Source organism: Dendrobates tinctorius, unplaced genomic scaffold, assembly GCF_039654945.1.
Source record: "Dendrobates tinctorius isolate UK_male_01 unplaced genomic scaffold, ASM3965494v1 ptg000144l, whole genome shotgun sequence".
NCBI lineage: Eukaryota > Metazoa > Chordata > Amphibia > Anura > Dendrobatidae > Dendrobates > Dendrobates tinctorius.
The window spans coordinates 8067988-8093285 of NW_027361811.1; the positions used below are offsets into that span (position 1 = coordinate 8067988).

Consider the following 25298-nt stretch of genomic DNA (forward strand, 5'->3'; position numbering starts at 1 on the left):
CCCATTTTGGAAACTAGACCCTCTAATGAACTTATCTAGATGTGTGGTGAGCACTTTGAACCCCCCCAGTGCTTCATAGAAGTTTATAACGACCGGGCGTGAAAATAAAAATATCGTATTTTTTCAACAAACATCATCTTTTAGTCCCCATTTTTTTTATTTTCCCAAGGGTAACAGGAGAAATTGGACCCCAAAAGTTGTTGTCCAATTTGTCCTGAGTACGCTGATACCTCATATGTGGGAGAAAACTACTGTATGGGCACACGTCGGGGCTCGGAAGGGAAGTAGTGACGTTTTGGAATGCAGACTTTGATGGATTGGTATGCGGGTGTCATATGCGTTTGGAGAGCCCCTAATGTACCTAAACTATTGAAACTCCCCACAAGTGACCCCATTTTGGAAACTAGACCCCCCACCGAGCTTATCTAGATGTGTGGAGAGCACTTTGAACCCCCAAGTGCTTCACAGAAGTTTATAACGCCTGGGCGTGAAAATAAAAAAAACATTTTTTTCCGCAAAATTATATTTTTGCCCCCAATTTTTTATTTTCCTAAGGGTAACAGGAGAAATTGGACCCCAAAAGTTGTTTTGTAATTTGTCCTGAGTAGGCTGATACCCTACATGTGGGGGTAAAACACTGTTTGGGCACATGGCAGAGCTTGGAAGGGAAGGAGCACCATTTGACTTTTTCAACGCAGAATTGGCTGGAATTGAGATCAGACGCCATGTTGCCTTTGGAGAGCACCTGATGTGCCCAAACAGTGGAAACCCCCAATTATAACTCCAACCCGAACCTCAACACACCCCTAACCCTAATCTGAGCCCTAGCCCTAACCCTAGCCCTAACCCTAGCCCTAACCCTAGCCCTAGCCCTAACCCTAGCCCTAACCCTAGCCCTAACCCTACCCCTACCCTAACCCTAACCCTAGCGGGAAAATGGAAATAAATACATTTTCTTTTAGTTTTATTATTTTTCCCTAACTAAGGGGGTGATAACGGGGGGTTTGATTTACGATTTATGGCGGTTTTTATGTTTGGCGGCTGTCGCACGCTAAAAGACGCTTTTTATTGTAAAAATAGTTTTTGCATCACCACATATTGTGAGCTATAATTTTTCCGTATTTTGACCCACCGAGTCATGTGAGGTCTTATTTTTTGCGGGACGAGTTGACGTTTTTATTGGTACCATTTTCGGGCACGTGACATTTTTTGATCGCTTTTTATTCCGATTTTTGGGACGCAGAATGAACAAAAACCAGCGTTTCATGAATTTCTTTTGGGGGGGGTGCGTTTACACCGTTCCGCGTGCGGTAAAATTGATAAAGCGGTTTTATTCTTCGGGTCAGTACGGTTACAGCGATACCTCATTTAGGTCGTTTTTTTATGTTTTGTCGGTTTTTTGCAATGAAAACTATTTTATATAAAAAATAATTATTTTTGTATCGCTTTATTCTGCGAGCTATAACTTTTTTATTTTTTTGCGGATGATGCTGTATGGTGGATCGTTTTTTGCGGGACAAGATGACGTTTTCAGCGGTACCATGCATATTTATATGCGTCTTTTTGATCGCGCGTTATTGCACTTTTTGTTCGGTGGTATGATAATAAATCATTATTTTTTGCTTCGTTTTTTATTTTTTAAGGGGTTCGCTAAAGGGGTTAACTAATGGGACAGTTTTATAGGGCAGGTCATTACGGACGCGGCGATACCAAATATGTGTACTTTTATTGTTTTTGTTTTTTTTTATTTTGAAAAAATGGATTTATTGGGGAATATTTTTTTTTTTTTTTTACTGATTTATTTAGCGATTTTTTTTAAATTATTTTTAACACTTTTTTTTTTTTTTTTTTTTACTTTATTACCTTGTCCCAGGTGGGACATCACTGTCCTGTGACAGATCGCTGATCTGTCACATCACAGATCACTGTGACAGATCAGCGATCTGTCACAGGCACTGCTGCAGACTTCCTCATGCCTGCGCTTTGCAGGCAGTGAGGAAGTCAGCTCCCTGCAGGCCCCTGTCGCCATCTTGGATCCGGGGGCCTGTAGGGAAAGAGCCCCCCCCGCAGCAGCGCTGCACATTGCGCTGCCGTGGGGGGCTCAGGGAAGCACGGAGGGAGCCCCCTCCCTGCCGATGCTTCCCTTTAACCCCCGGTACACCGCGATCGCGTTTGATCGCGGTGTGCAAGGGGTTAACGTGTCGGGGGCGGTCCGTGACCGCCCCTGACACATTGTGCCGGGTGTCAGCTATGATAATTAGCTGACACTCGGCCGCGATCAGCGGCGCTCACCACGTGGGCGCCGCTGATCGTGATGACGTAATATTCCGTCCATGGTAATTAGGTCCATGGTCACATGGACGGAATATTACGTCAATTGTAGGTAAGGGGTTAAAATTATGGTGGAAAATAAGTATTTGGTCATTAGCAAAAGGGCATCTCAATATATTGTTATATATCCTTTGTTGGCAATGACAGGGGTCAAACGTTTTCTCTAAGTCTTCACAAGGTTGGCACACATTATTGGTGGTAGGTTGTCCCATTCCTCCTTGCAGATCTCCTCTAGAACAGTGATGTTTTGGGCCTGTCACTGGGCATCATGTTCTTTCAAATCCCTCCAAAGGTTTTCTATGGGGTTGAGATCTGGAGACAGGCTAGGCCACTCAGGGCTGCCACTAGGAATTTCGGGGCCCCATACTGGCAAAACTTTCGGGGCCCCCTTGAGACTCCACCCAGGTTTCACCTTAGCCCCGCCTCCACCCCTCAAACTGTCCACAGCCCCACCGTTCTCTCTTGGAAAAACTCCACTTCTCACCAATCACACATTAACAGTTTCCATCACCAGATCATACATATAGCCGTCAGCTTTTGTTTTGGCCAAAAGATTTTTTAAGCCGCCACCATAACATGGTAGACTCTTTTGGCCGAGTTCTACTCTACTGTAACCTAGTAAATATTTGTTAAAATATGCAATACAATTTAGATATATTTTTATTTATTTATTCAATTTTTAAAATGACCAATAATATCACATACAAGTAACAAATACTGCTGCACCATGTCTAGACACCATATTACCACCACATAGTGACCTATAATACCACATACAAGGAACAAATACCACCGCACCATATCCAGACCACATATTACCATCACAGTGACGGAATAATAGCACATACAAGGAACAAATACCGCCACACCATGTCCAGACCACATATTACCACTACCGTGACCGAATAATATCACATACAAGGAACAAATACCGCCACACCATGGTCAGACCACATATTACCACCACAGTGACCAAATAATATCACATATAAGGAAAAAATACCACCGCACCATGACCAGACCACATATTACCACATCAAAGTGACCAAATAATAGCACATACAAGGGACAAATACCGTAACACCATGTCCAGACCACAAATTACCACCACATAGTGAATGAATACTGCAATACTGATCAGTAATAAAAAAACCCCACAATACTATCACCATAAGTGCCGTTATACACAGGTGATCTGTACTTAGTATGCAGTGTCTGTGTACAGATAATACCGTGATCAATGACATTATACACAGGAGCTCTGTATATAATATATAGGTAATACAGTGATCACTGGTGACATTATACACAAGACCTCTGTATATATTATACAGTGCATACAGTGCCTTGCGAAAGTATTCAGCCCCCTGGAACTTTTCAACCTTTTCCCACATATCATGCTTCAAACATAAAGATACCAAATGTAAATTTTTGGTGAAGAATCAACAACAAGTGGAACACAATTGTGAAGTTGAACGAAATTTATTGGTTATTTTAAATGTTTTTTGAAATTCAAAAACTGAAAAGTGGGGAGTGCCATATTATTCGGCCCCTTTAATTCAATACTTTGTTGTGCCACCTTTTGCTGCGATTACAGCTGCAAGTCGCTTGGGGTATATCTCTATCAGTTTTGTACATCGTGAGACTGAAATTCTTGCCCATTCTTCCTCGGCAAACAGCTCGAGTTCAGTGAGGTTTGATGGAGATCATTTGTGAACAGCAGTTTTCAGCTCTTTCCACAGATTCTCGATTGGATTCAGGTCTGGACTTTGACTTGGCCATTCTAACACCTGGATACGTTTATTTGTGAACCATTCCATTGTAGATTTTGCTTTATGTTTGGAATCATTGTCTTGTGGGAAGACAAATCTCCATCCCAGTCTCAGGTCTTTTGCAGACTCCAACAGGTTTTCTTCAAGAATGGTCCTGTATTTGGCTCCATCCATCTTCCCATCAATTTTAACCATCTTCCCTGTCCCTGCTGAAGAAAAGCAGGACCAAACCATGATACTGCCACCACCATTTTTGACATTAAGGTTAGTTTGTTCAGGGTGATGAGCTGTGTTGCCTTTACGTCAAACATATAGTTTGGCATTGTTGCCAAAAGGTTCGATTTTAGTTTCATCTGACCAGAGCACCTTCTTACACATGTTTGGTGTGTCTCCCGGGTGGCTTGTTGCAAACTTTAAACAACATTTTTTATGGATATCTTTGACAAATGGCTTTTTTCTTGCCACTCTTCCATAAAGGCCAGATTTGTGCAGTGTATGGCAGACTGTCCCACCTCAGCTGTACAGTCATGGCCAAAAGTTTTGAGAATGACACAAATATTAATTTTTACAAAGTCTACTGCTTCATTTTTTCTAATGGCAATTTGCATATACTCCAGAATGTTATAAAGAGTGATCAGCTTAACAGCAATTACTTGCAAAGTCAATATTTGCCTAGAAAATGAACTTTATCCCCCAAAACACATTTCAACATCATTGCAGCCCTGCCTTAAAAGGACCAGCTAACATCGTTTCAGTGATTGCTCCATTAACACAGGTGTGGGTGTTGATGAGGACAGGGCTGGAGATCAATCTGTCATGATTAAGTAAGAATGACACCAATGGACACTTTAAAAGGAGGCTGGTGCTTGGCATCATTGTTTCTCTTCTGTTAACCATGGTTATCTCTAAAGAAACACGTGCAGTCATCATTGCACTGCACAAAAATGACCTAACAGGGAAGAGTATCGCAGCTAGAAAGATTGCACCTCAGTCAACAATCTATCGCATCATCAAGAACTTCAAGGAGAGAGGTTCCCTTGTTGCCAAAAAGGCTCTAGGGCGCCCAAGAAAGACCAGCAAGTGCCAGGACCGTCTCTTAAAAGTGTTTCAGCTGCGGGATCGGGCTACCAGCAGTGCAGAGCTTGCTCAGGAATGGCAGCAGGCAGGTGTGAGTGCATCTGCACGCACTGTGAGGCGGAGACTCTTGGAGCAAGGCCTGGTCTCAAGGAGGGCAGCAAAGAAGCCACTTTTCTCCAGGAAAAACATCATGGACAGACTGATATTCTGCAAGAGGTACAGGGAGTGGACTGCTGAGGACTGGGGTAAAGTCATTTTCTCTGATGAATCCCCTTTTCGATTGTTTGGGACATCTGGAAAACGGCTTATTCGGAGAAGACCAGGTGAGCGCTACCACCAGTCTTGTCTCATGCCAACTGTCAAGCATCCTGAAACCATTCATGTGTGGGGTTGCTTCTCAGCCAAGGGAATGGGCTCTCTCTCAGTCTTGCCTAAAAACACAGCCATGAATAAAGAATGGTACCAGAATGTCCTCTAAGAGCAACTTCTCCCAACCGTCCAAGAGCAGTTTGGCGATCAACAATGCCTTTTTCAACATGATTGAGCACCTTGCCATAAAGCAAAGGTGATAACTAAATGGCTCAGGGAACAAAACATAGAGATTTTGGAACCATGGTCTGGAAACTCCCCAGATCTTAATCCCATTTGAGAACTTGTGGTCAATCATCAAGAGACGGGTGGACAAACAAAAACCTTCAAATTCAGACAAAATAAAAGCATTGATTTTGCAAGAATGGACTGCTATCAGTCAGGATTTGAACCAGAAGTTGATTGAGAGCATGCCAGGGAGAATTGCTGGGGTCCTGAAGAAGAAGGGTCAACACTGCAAATATTGACTTGCTGCATTAACTCATTCTAACTGTCAATATAACCTTTTGTTACTCTGATGAAGAAGCACGTTTTGCTTTGAAACGCGTAGGTTTTTGGCCCCAGCTAGGCTCCGTAGCCTCAGCCTGTGATGTCACACGCTGTCAGTGCAGGACAGTGTCGGCCCCCCTCAGCTGTGCATCCAGGACGCTACCGGCCGGAGCTATCCTGGCTCTGCCCAGCTCTCTTCATTACTTGCACCCCAGTCAGCTGGTCATTCACGTCATCCTCCCAGCTTCTCACCTGGTTTTCCCGCATTTCTGTGGATCTTTCACTGTGATCAGCACAGCACCTTCATTCAGCAGAGCTAGGGTAAGTTTGTACAAGTCCTTTACCATTCATCAGTGTATCTTGCTGTGCAGATTTTCATCTCCTGCAGCTTTGACTATTGGACTTCTGTGTGAAAGGCAGGACTTTCACTTTCACTTTTACGTTATTATCTGTGAATCCTCCTGTGAGCGTGGTGCCTTTCTCTATTTACTAATGATTGCAAATATATTTCTGTATGTGATAAAAACATCTGACAAACACACATAAAAACCAGAGGCCAGCAGATCATGTGAAAATATAATATTTGTGTCATTCTCAAAACTTTTGGCCATGACTGTAGATTTCTGCATTTCATCCAGAGTGATCATGGGCCTCTTAGCTGCATCTCTGATCAGTCTTCTCCTTGTTTGAGATGAAAGTTTAGAGGGACGGCCGGGTCTTGGTAGATTTGCAGTGGTATGATACTCCTTCCATTTCAATATGATCGCTTGCACAGTGCTCCTGGGATGTTTAAAGTTTTGGAAATCACTTTGTATCCAAATCTGGCTTTAAACTTTCCTACAACAGTATCATGGACCTGCCTGTTGTGTTCCTTGGTCTTCTTGATGCTCTCTGTGCTTCAAACAGAACAGGTGCTTTTATACTGAGACTTGATTACACACAGGTGGATTATATTTATCATCATTAGTCATTTAGGACAACATTTGATCATTTGGAGATCCACAATGAACTTCTGGAGTGAGTTTGCTGCATTGAAAGTAAAGGGGCCATATAATATTGCACGGCCCACTTTTCAGTTTTTGACTTTCCATAAAAATTTAAAATAACCAATAAATTTCGTTCAACTTCACAGTTGTATTCCACTTCTTGATTCTTCACCAAAAATTTACATTTGGTATCTTTGAAGCATGATATGTGGGAAAAGGTTGAAAAGTTCCAGGGGTCTGCATACTTTCGCAAGGTACTGTAGTGTCAGTGTATAGGTAACACACTGACTCACCAGTGACATCTCTAGGTGAAGTCCTTCATCTTTGCTTTTCATCATTCATCCAGCACAGACCGCCATCACTTCTTCCAGCCAGGACTCGTCTTTGCAGGAAATAACACCGTTATCTAGAGCTCCGCTTGCAGAACACATTACTTATTTTTTTCCCAACTTCTACATTACATCACATGAAGAAAAAAAGGCGACATATTATCACTCTTCACAGTAACCCCCCCGTTTAAAACAGTATCCTCAAAAAATAAATTAAATATATCACTGCAGTAATAATATCCTTAATTAGCCCCTATGCTAATAATATCCCCCATCCTGAACCCCATGTGTCTCATTCCTGGCTTCAGCCATATGTTCTCTCATCCTGCCCTCATGAGTATCCATTCTGCCACATCTGTCTCCATCGTATCCATCCTGCCCCATGATCCTGCCCCATCTGTCTCCAACCCTGCCCCATCTGTCTCCAACCCTGCCCCCTGTGTCTCCAATCATGCCCCCATGTCTTTCATCCTGCCCCCAGTGTCTCCAATCATGCCCCATCTCCATTCTGCCCCCGTGTCTCCAATCATGCCCCCAGTGTCTGCAATCCTGCCCCCATGTCTTTCATCATGCCCTGTGTCTCCATTCTGCCCCGTGTTTCCAATCCTGCCCCATCTGTCTCCAATCAAGCCCCCAGTATCTCCAATCTGCCCTCAGTGTCTCCAATCATGCCCCCATGTCTTTCATCCTGCCCCCTGTGTCTCCAATCATGCCCCGTATCTCCATTCTGCCCCAGTGTCTCTAATCATTCCCCCAGTGTCTCCAATCATGCCCCGTATCTCCATTCTGCCCCCCCTGCCTGCCCTATGGCTGTGGGAATGCTGCAGTGCGGGTGCCCCCCCTGCCTGGGCCCTTTGTTGGTGGATGCTGCCTGTGGCTGGCTGCGCTGGGCCCCCCTGCCTGCCTGCCCTGAGTACTCAACCTGCTCGTTCACCTGCAGCCTCCACGTCCAATCCGCATGCTGCCGACTCTTCTCTCCTGGTGTCTGTTCATCCGAGCGCCGCCTGTCCACCACTCCCAGCCATGTGGCATGCACATCGCACACGCTGCTCGCTCTGCTCCGGAATGAAGACGTGGAGCAGAGCAGCATGTGACGAGTGACGTCACGAGAGGCTGGCTGGATCCATAATGCACTGGGGCGGGCTGTAGCTTAAAGCTACAGTGCCTGCCCATTTCCTTTTGCTGGCCGGGCTCGGGGCATTGTGAATAAAAGCGCCTGCTGCTTGAACAAATTATCAGGGGGGTCCGAGCGCTCGGGACCTCTATTCACCGGGCCCCATACACCACTAAGGGCTGTAGTGCCCTGATGGCGGCCCTGAGGCCACTCCAGGACCTACTTACGAAGCTACTCTTTCATTTCCCTAGCGGTGTGCTTGGGATCATTATCGTGATGAAATACTCTTCCACGTTTCATCTTCATTGCCCTTGCTGATGGAAGGAGGTTTGCACTCAAAATCTCATGATACATGGCCCCATTCATTCTTTCATGTACATGGATCAGTGGTCCTTGTCCCTTTGAAGAGAAACAATCCCAAAGCATGATGTTGCCACCCCCATGCTTCACAGTAGGTATAGTGTTATTTGGATGCAACTCAGCATTCTGTCTCTTCCAAACACAACGAGTTTTGTTTCTACCAAACAGTTCTACTTTGGTTTCATAAGACCATGTGACATTCTCCCAATACTTTTCTGGATAATCCAAATGCTCTCTAGCAAACTTCAGACTGCCCCGGACATGTACTGGCTTAAGCAGGGGGACACGTCTGGCACTGCAGGATCTTTATTTACCTGGCCGCATAGTGTGTTACTGATGGTAGCCTTTGTTATCGTCCCAGTTCTATGCAGATTATTCACTAGGTCCCCCCATGTGGTTCTGTGATTTTTGCTCACTGTTCTTGTGAGCATTTTGACCCCAAGGGGTGAGATCTTGTGTGGAGCCTGAGATCGAGGGAGATTATCAGTGGTCTTGTATGTCTTCCATTTTCTTATTATTGCTCCCACAGTTGATTTCATTACACCAAGCTGCTTGCCTATTGCAGATTCAGTCTTTCCAGCCTGGTGTAGGGCTACAATTTTATTTCTGGTGTCCTTCGACAGCTCTTTGGTCTTCACCATAGTGGAGATTGGAGTGTGGCTTTTTGAGGTTGTGGACAGGTGTCTTTTATACTGATAACAAGTTCAAACAGGTGCCATTACTACAGTCAATGAGTGGAGGACAGATGAACCTCTTAAAGAAGAAGTTACAGGTCTGTTAGAGCTAGAAATCTAGCATGTTTTTAGGTGACCACATACTTATTTTTCACCATAATTAGCAAAATAAATCTTGCCAAATCAGACACGGTGATTTTCTGGATTTGTTTTCTCATTTGGTCTACCTATCATGTCAATTACAGGCCTCTCTCATCGTTATAAGTGGGAGAACGTGCACAATTGGTGGCTGACTAAATACTTTTTTTTCCCCACTGTATTTTTAATATTCAACGTCATACATACTTATTTGGATGAGGAAAAGGAAGATTGGGCACGTTGGATTTCTTCCAGCGACTTACTCATTCTTCACCATGAAGAACACATTAACGATGGGTGTTATGCTGACAGCTATCCAAGGTGATTAGACCTTATTATGTAACTGTTGAAAAGCTGATCCCTTTTTACAAAAAAAATTAATTCTATATGGAATTTGTATATAAATAGTGAGAATACTTATCATACAGGCATTGACTTAAGCTAGACATCATTTTTGCGTTTTGTATAATGTGTCTGCTAAAATAAGTTCTTTGAATAGTGAGATTAAACCTCTGATATGCCATAATATATAAAAAAATATTTCCTAAAATAACTGTAGTTTTTCTCTCCTATATTTTTTTCTTTTCTGTACAGGAAACCGTCCCTACATTTTCTTAACATCCAGAGTTCACCCAGGAGAGACAAATGCTAGCTGGGTAATGAAAGGCACTCTGGAATTTCTTATGGGCAACAATCCCACTGCACATCACCTCCGGGAATCCTTCATTTTTAAAATTGTTCCTATGCTTAACCCAGATGGTGTGATCAATGGGAAGTAAGTAGCTGGTATTAATGTAGCAAAAGTATATATAAAGTAATTTATTGTGTAGGCTGTGGAAAATCAGTAAGGAAATAATGAAGGGTCTTTTTTCTTCCTAGCCATCGTTGTTCCTTAAGTGGAGAAGATCTGAACAGACAGTGGCAAAACCCCAATGCTGATTTACATCCTACAATTTACCATACCAAGGGCCTCCTGCAATATTTGGCATCTATCAAGCGTGTTCCTCTGGTATGTAATGCTGGAATATAGGACAAAACCTATATTGTGTGAATTCACAACAGTACATATTGTCCCTGGGTTGTTAATTGTTTTGCGACCATATAATGTACATTTACATCATATGGGCACAGAGTGTATATAGCAGGCTTTTTTTAACATTAAAACAGAAAAAAAAAGTCTTGTTTTGTTTGTTTTTTTTATCACAGTAGTCATACTAAGCCCTAAAATCCTATTACCAGGCTGCTTTTACAACCCAATGAATTTTGTAAAAGCAAACCCCAAAATGCAATGTTGGAATTGCATTTTTTTTTTATTCTACCGTTTTATCCCACTTGGATTTTTTTCTGTGTTCTTCAAATCTTCAAAACTACAACTTATCCCACAAAAACACAAACCCTCCTATGTACAGTATATGTCCATGGAAAAATCCAAAAGTTATGACTCTTAGAAGATAAAATGGCAAAAACTGAAAATCGCAGGGGCGTGAAGAGGTTAGTATGTCATATGTGAAATTACTTGGCCTAAATGAGCAAATCAACCTATCGCATTACATATGAGCTCACCTTGGATTTCACCCTACTACATTAACCCCTTCCCGACATTCAACGCACTGATTTTTCCAGTGTCTGTGCCCCGTGTATGATGCGGATTCGGGGGCTCAGCTTGCACAATTTCTAGCAGATGCTGGCTGTGTTATGTCGTGCTGTGGTATGATGAGACCATGTCCCTGCACCATCACACATCTGTTAGGCCCCTATCATGTCTGTATAAAAGTGACACTTTTTGTTATGGGTGCATGCTTGATGTGCAGTAGCTGAAACTCTTTTTCTCTAGCACTAGACTGAACTCTTTCCTTATTGTGCCTCTACTACTTTAATATTTAGGTTGTATTTTCGTTCATTTAATGGTTTGGATTTTTTTTTAGGTTTACTGTGATTACCATGGCCATTCCCGCAAAAAAAATGTGTTCATGTATGGCTGCAGTATTAAAGAGACGGTATGGCACACAAATGTCAGCACTGCCTCCTGTGATATAGTAGAAGATAGCGGATACAAGGTACGTACAGCACAAATCTGCCATGTCCGATGGCTAGATCACTGATACGGCTATGTACATGCGTAGCTACAGAAGGCATTCCCTGCCATAATTTATGATATGCACAGTGGCCAGGGAGGAATAAAGGCTCCAGTGCATCTGACGACAGAAGTAATTGCGCGGATAGTTTTCGATAAAAATGTCCTATTGTTTTGTGTCTACAGCTCCTATGCACACCAGTGTATCTTCATGGTAACTGACAATTACTCCCATCCTGCAGTCTTGTTTGCTGCTACCAATATGTCCCCTACTTCTAGCTAACTTATTAATTGCATGTTACAAAAAAAAAAAAAAAAAAAGATGGATGGAAACAGTAGAGCTGCTCTCAGTTGCCTTGGGGTTGTCTGATTTATAACCAGGATATGTGATAACTTAAAGATGGTGGAGGTCCGACTGCAGGGACCCCCACCGATTGTCAGAATGGGGCACAGCACAACAGACTTAATGCTTTCCAGCTAATGTTGACATCAGAATAAAGTCTCATGATCTCTACCTACGTCTTTATCTTCCATGCAGACTCTTCCCAAAGCCCTGAGCCAAATCGCACCAGCATTTTCTATGAGCAGCTGTAGTTTTGTAGTGGAAAGATCCAAAGAGTCCACTGCCCGTGTGGTGGTGTGGAGGGAACTGGGCGTCCAGAGGAGTTATACGATGGAGAGCACGCTGTGTGGCTGTGACCAAGGGAAATATAAGGTATGACAATTCTTAACCTACGTGCCTTCGTTATGAGGGCCATGATAACTGCTGATGAAATTGAGAGTAAAGACATAGCATGCATTTTCCTTATCTATTCAATCACCAGTGTATCCAGTCTGGACTGATGCCACAGCTGGACTCCATTATGCTTTATGGCTTCTGAATATTACCTGCTGTGATCAAAAATGCAGCCTCCTACAAACTGAAGCTAGCACCCATTTAGTTAACATCCTTAATATTAATACCATTCATTCTGCTGCTGTTTACATTTCCTAAAAGAATACATGGCGTCCAGGTGTTTCGGGTTAACCTGACTACTTGATGATTCTGCCCGTTAAAGATCACTGCTGAACTTAATTTTTTTCCATTTGCGCTGAAGCAAATTTAAATAACCCCTTGGGGTGGGAATTATATTCTTTTTTTTTTTATCACATTTTTGTTCCATTGGCTGCCATCCATTACTGTCAACTTCATGCTGTCCTCAGTACAACATGAATATAGAGCAGGAAATCCACATATGTCGATATACAGTTAGGTCCAGAAATATTTGGACAGGGACACAAGTTTTGGCATTTTAGTTGTTTACCAAAACATTTTCAAGATAGTCATATAATCATTATGAGCTTAAAGTACAGACTCTCAGCTTTAATTTGAGAGTATTCACATGCTAATTGGGGTAGGGGTTTGTGGAGGCGTGAGGATTAGTGGATACTTTCGTCCCCTGACCTGGCTGTCTTTATAAAGATCGCATGGACCAAGGCTCATCCCACTGAACGCCCGCACTTTTTCCTTGGGCATAATGTTACTCAGAGAACACAGGATGAGGGTAAAACAGAGTGGCAATACTTTATTGAACCACAAACAGGCAACAACATATAGAACAGTCCCAGCAAATGCACAAGATGGTTCAAATTACAGAGTCTCACTCTTCCGCTAGCTCGTCGGGATTAGAGCAGTTGCAAATTCAGGGCTTCCAGGGCCGACTACCCCCACAAGTGGCACCCCGGAGAGAGGATGTAGAGACAAGCTTAGGAAGCTGACAGTCCGTTGAGGTATGTGGCCAGGTGCCCTGACTGCTGCCTCAACCTGACTTCTTCGAATGTCTCCATGGGGCCAGGTGACTGGATGATCCCAACCTGGCTTCTCCAAACATCTCCATGGGTTCAGTGATGGGTTAGTGGAGCAGAGTTGTATTCCTCCAGCTAGGGCGATGGTCCCTTAAGCTGGCATCCTGTACAATCTCTCAAACCTGTACCCCTCCGGTTGGAGCCATGGTGTCCTGACTGTTGTTTTATAGAGTCTCTGTGCAGAAGGGTAGAGGTCCCTTTTTATACCCACAGCTGTCCTCCAGGTCATCATCCACAGGTCAGGGGGATGGTGGGATAAGGTCAACTCTTATTGTTCGAGTACTCAAACTGCATAGTTTGTCCTTCCCTGTTTACAGGTCAACAAGCTACATTGAATTATACAATGGGCAATCAATATATTTGCAAACATCAATTGTTCAATCACTATGTGTCCTTGTCCTCCAAACATAGCAAAATAATAAACTGTAAGAGCTGATATAGGTAAACAGGCATTTAATAATTCACAAACATAAAATCAATCTATAGAGTTCAGACTCGTATGAACAATAGCTCATGTCCCTGGACCTACTAAATATACATCTGCCATAATTAAGAATAAATGCTGTGTCGTCACAGGGCATAGGACTTACAGCTCTTTAATATGTAGCTGTCCCTACATATTAAATATACCAAATGTAATTGTACCAAATGTAATCGGTCAATTCTCTCAAATGCTCTTTAATGGTTTGCTTAGGATTTTTCATCGTTTATCCATTATCAATTAAGCAGATATAAGGTCTGGAGCTGATTCCAGATGTGGCATTTGCATTTCAAAGCTGTTGCTGTGAACCGACAAAGACCATCATTAGGCTGAAAAAAATCCAAGAAATCCATCAGAGAGAGAACAGAAATTTTAGGAGTGACCAAATCAATGGTTTGGTACATTCTGCAAAAAACGAGAGCAGTGGTGATTTGGGAAACTAAAAAAAAAAGCCTAGATGTCCACACAAGACAACAGTGGTGGATGATTGCAGAATACTTTACATAGTGATGAGAAACCCCTTCATAACATCCACCCAAGTGAAGAATACTCATTAGTAACTAGTATTTCAGTATCTAAGTTTACCATAAAGAGAAAACTTCATGAGAGAAAATACAGAGGGTTCACCACAAGGTGCAAATCATTAATCCGCTTTAAAAATTTAAAAAAGGCCATATTAGAAATTGCCAGAAAGCATCTAAAGAAGCCAGCTCGTTCTGGTAAAGCATTCTTTGGACAGATCAACCTGTACCAGAATGACGAGAATAAGAAAGTATGTAGATGTCTTGGAATGGCTCCTGATTCAAAGCACACCATTATCCTCTGTAAAACATGGTGGAGGCAATGTGATGGCATGGGCATGCATGGCTTCCAATGGCACTGGGTCACTGGTGTTTATTGATTGATATTTCTGATGACGGAAGTAGCTAGATGAATTCTGAAGTGTACAGGACTATACATTCTGCTCAGATTCAACCAAATGCAGCAAGGTTGATTGGACGGCGCTTCACAGAACTTACAACGAAAGCAACTCGGGAGGTTTTAAGGCAAAGAAGTGGAATATTCTGCAATGGCCGAGTCAATCACCAGATCTCAACCCCATAGAGTACGCATTTCACTTGCTTAGGACAAAACTGAAGGCAGAAAGACCCACAAACAAATATTTTATTTTTAGTAAAATTAATTTGTCCAACTACTTTTGAGCCCCTGAAATGAGGAGGCTTTGTACAAAAATGGTTGCAATTCCTAAACCTTTCACAGGATATTTTTGTTTAACCCCTTTAATTAAACCTGAAAGTTTACACTTCAATTGCATCTCAGTTGTTTCATTTTAAATAAAAAAATAGTGGCATGTTAAGCCCAAATCATGAAGACTCAGTCGCTGTCCAAATATTTCTGGCCTCACAAACAGAAGTTTTATTCTCTTATGTATGTGAAACAGAATAATAATAATTCTAATAATAATAATAATTCCACCTTCGAGTGTCGCTATTCAGATTTCTGTAAATTTATATGGGAAACATTTGTCGTGACACATACTGTGAAGTTCTTTAAACTCACACAAGAGGGCAGTGTCTGCATTTTTTATCCATTTGTACTATGAGAAAATATTACAAAATGTGAATATTTTCTGTCTGATTCGGGCTGATTTACTCATTATTTACCTGCCTTCTCTTCCTATTTTCCGTGGACAGTGATGCTACGATTAAAGTAACATTAAACTGCTTGTACTGAATTATTAGATGATATGGATTGCAATGAATTGAGCTATTAGTGGGCCAATGATGGCCAGGCCAAATGTGACTTACTACACAATATGGACAGCTTTCCCATTGTAATCATGCATTAGTCTGAAGGGCTCCCTGCTGAGCCACACATTGCAGTAGGCAACTCCAGATGGCAAGCAGTAGACATGCTGGATCTCTTCTTGTGGATTTTTGGCACTCACATTAAGTAAAAATAAAAATGCATTACCACCACTTTCTGGGCCTGACTTCTAGGAAGAGGAATATGTTGACTAAAGCCAATTGCTTGAGATTATATTCAGTGGTCTGTACTTTTTAGACGATGATTTTGGTCATAACACAGGTCATCCGTGCTGATGCATTGCAGTGTAATAGTGCTGTCCGCATTGAATCGGCTTGGGTACCACGACAATCAAGTCACAAAAAGTCAGGTCCACTTTAATTTTTTGCTCCGTGCTTTTCGCAGTACCCTAGGGGTTGCAATATGGCCCTATTCATCTAGATTTTGCTGCAGTGACATAGCAGTGGCAAATAGTGATCTTTGTCACCACGCAGCCTTAGCCTTAAAAAGGGAAGCTGTCACCCCGAAAAAACGCTGTTTACCTTGTGTTAAAGGAGTAATCTGCAGGTAAATAGTGTTTAAATCAAGTTTTACTGCCTTACTGGAGAAGCGGCTACAGGGAGAAAATGAAATTCTATCCTCCCTGTAGCTACTCGCTTCCAGTCTCCATTACTGTGAGCGTGCTGTTCTCACTTCCTGGCACTTTGACAGCCTGCTGCAAACACGTGCTGGAGAGTAGGCTGCCGATCAAGGTGTAGGGGAGGGATAATAAAATGGTGACTTTACCCAGTGCCCCATGACTGGAAGCGAATGGCTACAGAAAGAGCAAATCTGCCGAGTTTTAATTAGATGCTAATTACCTAGAGAGTCTCACTACATGTGCAGCTTAATGCCGTGTTTGGAGGTGACCGGTTTTCTTTAATGTAGCTTTTATTGAAGGCTATTTAGGTCTTTTGGCATAGACCCCCAGCAAAGCTTGATTTAATGGGAAAAGATGAGCTATGTATTTCAGATGACTGATTGCCCAAGTAATACATGGATGACACAAGTTCACCAAACCAGGAGCTGATGCCATAGAGGAGGACCCTAAAAGATGTACCGCCTTCTATAATGTCGTCAGTCAGAAGAAAGGGGCATGATTGGCGTAAATAAAAGGCAGTCACAGGCTCAGTTGATCAAGTTTTGTCCTATTTAAAGGGGTATTTCCGTTTCGTACAGTTATGGCATCTCTTCAACATAAGCTGTACCTGTCGGTACTGAAAATGACACAACCGGTTCCTGTTTTTGAGATGGATACGGATCTCATTGGAGGCATGCACGTTTACTATACATTTATGTTTTCGGCCCTGGATATGCCATAAATGTATGAGATGGGAATGTTCTATTTAAATCCCTTACTGTATAAACATGGCATGCTGCTTTTAAAACAAAAGACTTAACATAGAACTGCCTTATAGGTGTAAGGGAACAACATTAATTATTAGAATTATTGAGAATTTTGTCCTTGACATCTTGTATTGCACTTCTCCTCCATTGATGCGAGTGGGCTGAGCTGCCATATCCCACACAACATATGGACAGGGGTTGCACTTCTTTTTGCAGAAAAGCTACCATGTTTTTTTGCTTTTTAAAGTTGTACAACCTCTTAATAATCTCAGATTTACCTGTCCAGAGTGGTGCCATTGTTCTGTAGATTTTCTCTGTAATATGAAAGGGAAATGGCTAAATGTGGAAGACCCCCTCATGCCTGCAGCCAGGATGTAGCTTATTTCGGTGCCTTGTTCTGCAGGCCGGCACATCTGCTTCTTTCTTTAACTAAAACGTTTGATTCCTAGATGGGAAAGTTGCTGCCGTGACGGCTTCCTTTCTTTTCAGATCGCCTCATGTAGGTTTGCATGAAATATGGAGATAAGGCAAAACTCTGATCACAAAGGACCCATATAGGAGGATGGGGCATAGTAATAAAATCTCTTTAGATCTGCCAGCCACTAATCTGATACCAACTTCATTTGGAAAAGGGCTCTGAGCAGAAATCACCAGTTAAATGGTTTTTACTATTTCACTTTCTTTTTTCCAGATTTACAGAAAATTAACTATAGCTTAAAATAGGTCTATGATTCTACTGCAAGCTATGTACACTCGTTTTTTAATTCAATCGCTCCACTAAGTTTCACACCACATTTATCTATTCTACATTCATTTTCAGTCCCCAGATGTGCGGTTTGTAATCTGCTGCCACTCTCAGATTTTTCTCTTGAGTGTCGTCCTATCAGTAATATAGGCTGGATGTGAGATCTGTGTTCCAGGGTGCTGCAGTCTTCAGTAGCTCTTGTGTATCAGCACTGCTTCATTCCTGTTGTGATTTTCCATTCTTCAGGTTGTGAACAATTGTGTCCCCCCACACTCTCCTTTTCCTCATTGATTTGCCATATAAAACCCTTTCGTCCTCTGTGCTGGTATCATTAAGGGTAGGTGCACACAACAGTTTTCTCTTTATCTGCGAAAAGCAGTCTGATTTTTCTGATCGGACTCTGATCAGAATGGGATTAGTTTTTCTCTGAGGTGGAGAGAAAAAAAAAATGCCCCCTTCTCCATTATGTCTGTCTGCACATGGATGTCGTTGAAGTTCGGCCCGATGTTCTCCATGCACCCATAGACATGCATTGCTGATTTTGATCCAGCACTCTGATCATAATTGGACTTGTCAATGATTTTTTTTTTTCTTCCCTCGGACCACTCAGTCCATGGAAAAATTGGACATGACCACAGCGCCGTAGAATAACATGGGTACGAGTGCTATCCGTGAAAACCATGGATACCAATCGTCCAATAAAATCCATCATGTGTGAGAACAGGGAGAGGGGGGAGGACCATCAGAGCTCTGCCAGATTTGTTTTCAATTTAGAAGACCACCTTTCTTGGAAAAAGACTTACACGCACTGCAAAATGATAGGAAATGTTTTATTGAAGCCTAGTTGCTTAATTTTGCATTTAGTAGAGAAATAAACAATAAAGAAAACAGTCCCTGCAAAGGTGGAAATAAATGGTCCTTATTCTCTTTCCACTTCAGAACACTATTCTACCCTATGGAGAGGGTATGGCTGTATGGAGCGGGCTGAGTTGTACAACCAACACATGCCTATACAAAAAGTAGTGACCAGAAATAGCACTGCTGTTTAACTACTTAAATGCCACTGTCCAGATCTGGCAGCAGCATTGTACAGTATGGATTTTTAAATAACACTACTTTTTGGTTTGTCAAAAAAAGTTGTTTTTTTTTTTAAGTTGATTTATAGGATTGGATAATTTTTTTTTTTATTACTTTACTAGCTGAATAGCCCGGCTTTGCCCAGGCATAGACCCCCTGTGCAGTGTGAGACCCCGTGTATTGTGAGCACCCCTCCCCTTGCAGTGTGAGACCCCCCCTGTGTATTGTAAGCAACCATTCCCTTGCAGTGTGAGACCCCCCGTGTATTGTGAGCACCCTTCCCTTGCAGTATGAGACCCCTTCTGTATTGTGAGCCCCCCTTGTGCAGTGTGACCACCACATCAAATCCCTGTCTCGGCCAGCCCGGTCTCCAGACCTGAACCCCATTGCTTAAATTTTTGTACCAGGAGTGGCATAAGGTCACCCAAAAGCAGTGTGAAAGACTGGTGGAAAGCATGCCAAGACGCATGACAGCTGTGATAAAAAAATCATGGTTATTCCACAAAATATTGATTTTTGAACTCTTCCTGAGTTAAACCATTAGTATTGTTGTTTCTAAATGATTATGAACTTGTTTTCTTAGCATTATTTGAGGTCTGCAAGCACTGCATTTTTTTTGTTCTTTTGACCATTTTTCATTTTCTGAAAATAAATACAAAATGTAGTGCTTGGACATTCGAAGACATGTTGTCAGTAGTTTATAGAGTAAAAGAGCAATTTATATTTTACTCAAAAATATACCTATAAAGAGAAAAATCAGACAAACAGAACATTTTGCAGTGGTCTCTTAATTTTTGCCAGAGCTGTACATATATATATATATATCTTGCTATATATCATTATCATTTTTTTCTTTAATAGCACTGTTGACACAGTTCAATATTTTCTTCAAATGGCCTAGGCATACTCAGGTTCATGTTACACTATTGCTCCTGTATATCCTCATGTTCACTAAGTGGTTTTAGATTTGACAGAGACAAATTATTGTCCTGCCAGTGCATTGATTCCTTGATAATACTCCATGCGGTCTCATCTGATTGATGCACCATCTTCCTCTTCTGAAATGAAGTCTCGTAAATTAAAACCTACTTGTTTAAAACACCTGGATCAACAACAAGTAGAAACAGTACTTGTTGGATTTAGCTGTTCAAGTAGAGAAATAACCATTTAGGTTCTTAACTAGGCATGGACCACTCAATAAATAAGAGGAAAACCCAAAGATATATCTTTCCGCATTGAGGGGTTAATAGTGAAGAAAGGTATTACTCTGGGGTACGTATTGTAACAATAGACCTCACAAAAGGCTTTTTTGTTCAGTTGTCTGCTTTATTCCTTTCATACTGTAGTATTTGAGACTAAATTGACTTATTTGTGCATCAGGCACCTTTCCTCTGCAGCTTCCCCCTGCAGATGGCTTCTCCGTGAATTTCTTTAAAGGGCTGATCTGACTTGGAAAACTCATTTTCAGATGACCATTTTAATATTTCAGGACTAAAAGAAAGCAAAGGCTGAGCTGAAACAATATCTCTCATTCTTGAGGATGTGACACATTTGACCATTACATGGACTTTCCATTGTGTAGGCAATGTGTAGTGCTTCATTGCTCCTGCAGAACACTGCAGAGGGCTTAAACAGTTAAGTCCTCTTCACATGTCCTGTTTTCATGTCCATATGCGGTCTGTTTTTTAATGACCAAAACTACGGACACCCATTGTATTCATTGGTGGTGCGCACATGTCCGGTTTTCCACATGGACCATGTGTCCGCGTGAAAAACCCACAGACATGTCAGGTTTTTATCAGGGGCGGCAAAATGTAATGCACACTGATTACAAACAGTGACATGTAACAGTGCCAGGGAAAAGCTGTACAGTTCGCGCTTTTCCCGGGTGCTGAAGACAGCTCTGATCATTGTCGCCTGGTCTCCCTGAGCTCAGCACGAACAACCAAGCAACAATCATGGATTTTGTATTCACCATCCGCTGTGTACATCGTGTGTAAAATTAAGAATTAAATAAAAAACAATTGGCGTGGGCTTCTGTGTAATTTTGGTAACCATCACGGCTGGGGGCTGATGTTACTAATCTGAGAAAAAGGTTCCCAGGCTGTTAATAATGGCTCACAGCTGTTTGCTTAGCTTTTACTGGTTAGTTTACGGGGACCCCAGAAAAAAGTGACAAAGGGTCTCCCTATAAATTCTAACACGCAAAGGCTAAACAGACAGTAGTGGTTGATACTAATAGCCTGGGGGCCAGGGATATTGCTCCCCCCTCCTAGGCTGCCATCATCAGCCCTCAGCTGCTCCAGAAATGGCGCATCCATAAGATGCATCAAATCTGGCGCTAAGGCTCGCTCTTCTCGTTTGCCCTGGTGTGGTGGCAAGTGGGGTAATAGGGATGGGGTTGAGGTCAACTTGGTATTGTCAGCTGACCTCATGCCCGGGGGTTAGTAATAGAGAGGTGTCTATAAGACTGCCCCCATTACTAACACCATGGTCATATTGTAAAAAAGACACAGCAAGAATAAATTCTTTTAACTGAAATAAACACACCCCACCCTCATTTTCCCATTTATTACTGTAAAAATGAAAATAATGAAAAACCATATTCCTCACCTGATGACAATCCATTTGTACCACGAAGAAGTCAAGGTCTGCTCCATATGGATTACGTGGATGAGTAGTGGCAAGATTGCAACTGTTCAGCCATGAATCCAGGAAAACAATGAACTGAGCTTGGGGCGTAGCTTTAGTGCCGAGCTCTATCTTCATAGAAGTTACCGCCGATCACTGCCAGCTGTTCCCATGCTTTGTTCACAGTGAGTCTGCCAATGAACTGCGGTAACCTTCATTACTTCACCTCTAGCACCGTGAGAATTTTTTCATGGTGCTAGTGGTGGTCTCATTTGAGGTCACCGCAGTTCAATAGGCGGCATGTGGGAACCGCAGCATCAGTGACCTGCGGTAACGTCAATGACGTCACTACAGTTCACTGAATCTGCTCGGATGCTCAGCTCGGTGTCTCCTAGATGCCAGGCTTAACGGTCGCATCATGCCACTGTTTAGCAAGGCATCCAGATGAAGCAGAGATGGATTACGGCTTGGGACAAATGGATTATCGTCAAACAGGTGAGGAATGTGTTTTGTTTTATTTTTAAATTTACCCTAATAGGTAAAAGAGGGTGGGGGAGGTTTTTTATTCAATTAAAGGAGTCTGTGTCTTTTAATTAAAGGACTTAATTCTGGTTGTGTATTTTTGCCAATGTGACTATGGGGTTAGTAATGGGGGTGTTTTTATAAACGCCTCTCCATTACTAACCTCTGGGCTTGATGTCAGTGGCCATAAAACAGCTGACATCAATCCTAACCCTATTAGCCCACTTGCCACCGCACCAGGGCAAGTGGGAAGAGCGAGGCTAAGCACCAGATTTGGGGCATCTTATTGATCCGCCATTTCTGGGGCCTCTGAGGGATGATGTTATTAGCCTGGGAGGGGGGAGACAATATCCATGGCCCCTTCCCTGGCTATTAATATCAGCCTACAGCCGTCTGTTTAGACTTTGCTGGTTAGAATTTAAAGTGGGACCCTATGTCATTTTTTTTTCTGGAGTTCCCTTGTAAACCATAAAAAGCTAAGCAAACAGTTTTGAGCTGTTATTAATAGCTTGGGAATATTTAGGGCTAATGGCCCTTTTGCCAGATTATAAATATCAGCCGCCAGTGGTCGTCTTTCTCTCTCTCATGGCTATGAAAATTACGCGGCAGCCCACACCATTTTTTTTCACCAGTACGGTTTTTTCAGTACCAAAATCACCAGGTCGTGTGAAGGAGGGCTTACTGTGAGTTCTTTCACAGATTACAACTGAATCCTGAGGGTAACTGTCACGGTCACGTGTGTCTGGTCGCAGATGATGCCGCAAGGCGAACCCATAACACACGTGACCCTGGATACACCGCCTCCAGTGGGGCGAATTTAAATAATAGAACGTGCAGGTGGATACGCCGCCACCACCTGGCGAATTTAGGAATTACACGTTAACATATACATTTCTGGAAACACCGCCTCCAGTACTGCGAATTTAAATAATAAGGGGGGAACCTGGGAAACTTTAACAATGGTGGGCCCTGGGATAGGGAATGGGGACATGGAGACCTCCTAAGCTCCCCTGAGCCAGTGTCCCCTGCACTCCTAACATTCCCTATACAGGCTCCGCGCCTGTCGCCGCACGCGAACCTTAAAACCCTGGATCGCCCTGCGCCTAAACCCTCACTAGGGAATAGGTCGGTGCGGAGACTAATCCCACCACTGCACTAACAACACACATGAGGAAAGAGACAATACAGGGGAAACACCACTTAGCTTTGCTCTGTTGCGTACGCTCCTAGCAACAGAGCCCACCACCTGTGTGCATCTTCTCCTCCACCCTGATCCATCACCATAACTGGATCAGTCACCATCGTGCAGCCTGGGAGCAGAGTCCATCACCACTTGCAGCAGTCCAGTACACAGAGTCCCAAGATGAGTCCAGCCTCTGCCAAGAATCCGAGCATGCTCGAGTCCAGTTCTCAGCAACCAAGTCGAACATGCTGAGTGCAACTCTCTTCCAAGTCGCCACTCCTCTAAGCCATGCCCGCACTTCCCGCCGACACCATAAACTGCGACTCCACCAGGCCATGCCAGTCCTTCCTGCAGACACCATTAGCTGGCAATCGTTCTCTCTGGCTGACTGCGCAGGACTCCTATCCAGCTCCATCCTTCCACCAGGCTCTCCAGCAACTAAGCAAGGAATGAACAATCTCACAATATCACAGGCAGTGATTGCACACCCCTAGCACACCTTTATAGGGTGTCACACCTGATACATAATCACGTGCACAAAAACCTAAAGTGCAATACCACTAACCACCACCGGGGACAGTCAAGACACCTTGGAACTTTCCACAGTAAAAAAAGTTCACCCAGTGCAATTTAAAACTGTCAGATCACTTCAGATCATGACAGTACCCCCTCCTTAATGAGGGGCCTCTGGACCCTCAAGACCACCCCTCATTAGGGAAACACCTACAGCGGGGACGCCCAGACCCTGAGTTCACCCCACCATTACCTGACACTCCAGGTTTATGACAAACACACCACTGGTATTGGCAATAAAGTTCGTTTTGGAGGCACCACTTTCCACAGTGCCGGCCTGGGGAACGAGTTTATGTATGTGTAAGTTTGTTAAGAGCTGATCAGACTCCAAAACACATTTCCACAAGATGTTTTTTGGTGGCCACCCATGCATGCTCGTTCACACACAGGTCCGGACCTGAACGTTTATTACACACATTCGTTTGTCATAAATTTGGTGAACTCACTCTGGACTCGACAACAGAGGCATCCCCCTGTGTCACCACACTCACACCCCCGCTATTCACCAAGGGACACCACCCTCCAACCCTTTCACCATGAGGTCTGCGCCTCCAGGGTTGGTTAATGGCGAGGGTTGAGATTTGTCCCTACTCCCCCGCAGCACACCTGCTGCACACATCAGGAGGAGAAGGGGACGGGAAATGGAGGAAATATACACTCGCTGGTCGCCTCCACACAACCAGGAGGGCGGCTTCTTCGGTGGTATTGAAGATTTGGCGTAAACCCTGCGGACTATCACACCAGTCAGCTCACCACAGGGGCGTACCCCTTCACCTCGGGGAATCCCAGGCAGCTCCGTGGAGCACCATTCCTCCCACCTGCCTGGGTGCGCCCGCATGCATGAACCAGTCCCGCTCCCCAGCAGCGACTCTAGGGGGCTTTAGTACCAGAGCCGCAGGAATATGGAGGAAAATATATACACTCGCTGGTCGCCTCCACACGACCAGGAGGGGCGGCTTCTTCGATAGTATGGAAGATTTGGCATGAGCCCCGCGGACTATCACACCAGTCAGCTCACCACAGGGGCGTACCCCTTCACCTCGGGGAATACCAGGCAGCACCGTGGGGAACCATTCCTCCCAACTGCCTGGGTGCGCCCGCATGCATGAACCAGTCCCGCTCCCCAGCAGGGACTCTAGGGGGCTTTAGCCAGACCGCAGCCGCCATTTTGCTTTCCTGGTTACCTGAGCAGAGGCCCCAGACCCTGATAACTGCTGCTGCAGCGGCTCTAACACACCATGCCGCTCCCCACTCCTCAGTGAGGCCCGGCAGCAAATACCATAGGTCTCCACATGGCCAAGGCTCACCAGAAAAAAAAAAAACTGTATGGCTGGTG

At 43.4% G+C, this 25298-nt stretch overlaps 1 protein-coding gene across 7 annotated transcripts in view; it reads left to right on the forward strand.

Annotated features, from left to right (window-relative positions):
* Positions 1-25298, forward strand: part of AGTPBP1 (ATP/GTP binding carboxypeptidase 1) — a 261694-nt gene that overhangs the window by 183525 nt on the left and 52871 nt on the right. For all 7 annotated transcript variants that reach the window (XM_073546002.1, XM_073546003.1, XM_073546006.1 and 4 more), the window contains 4 exons: positions 10234-10414; positions 10519-10648; positions 11565-11696; positions 12252-12428. In XM_073546002.1, coding sequence (XP_073402103.1) covers positions 10234-10414; positions 10519-10648; positions 11565-11696; positions 12252-12428 — 620 coding nt within the window. The remainder of the gene's footprint in view (positions 1-10233; positions 10415-10518; positions 10649-11564; positions 11697-12251; positions 12429-25298) is intronic.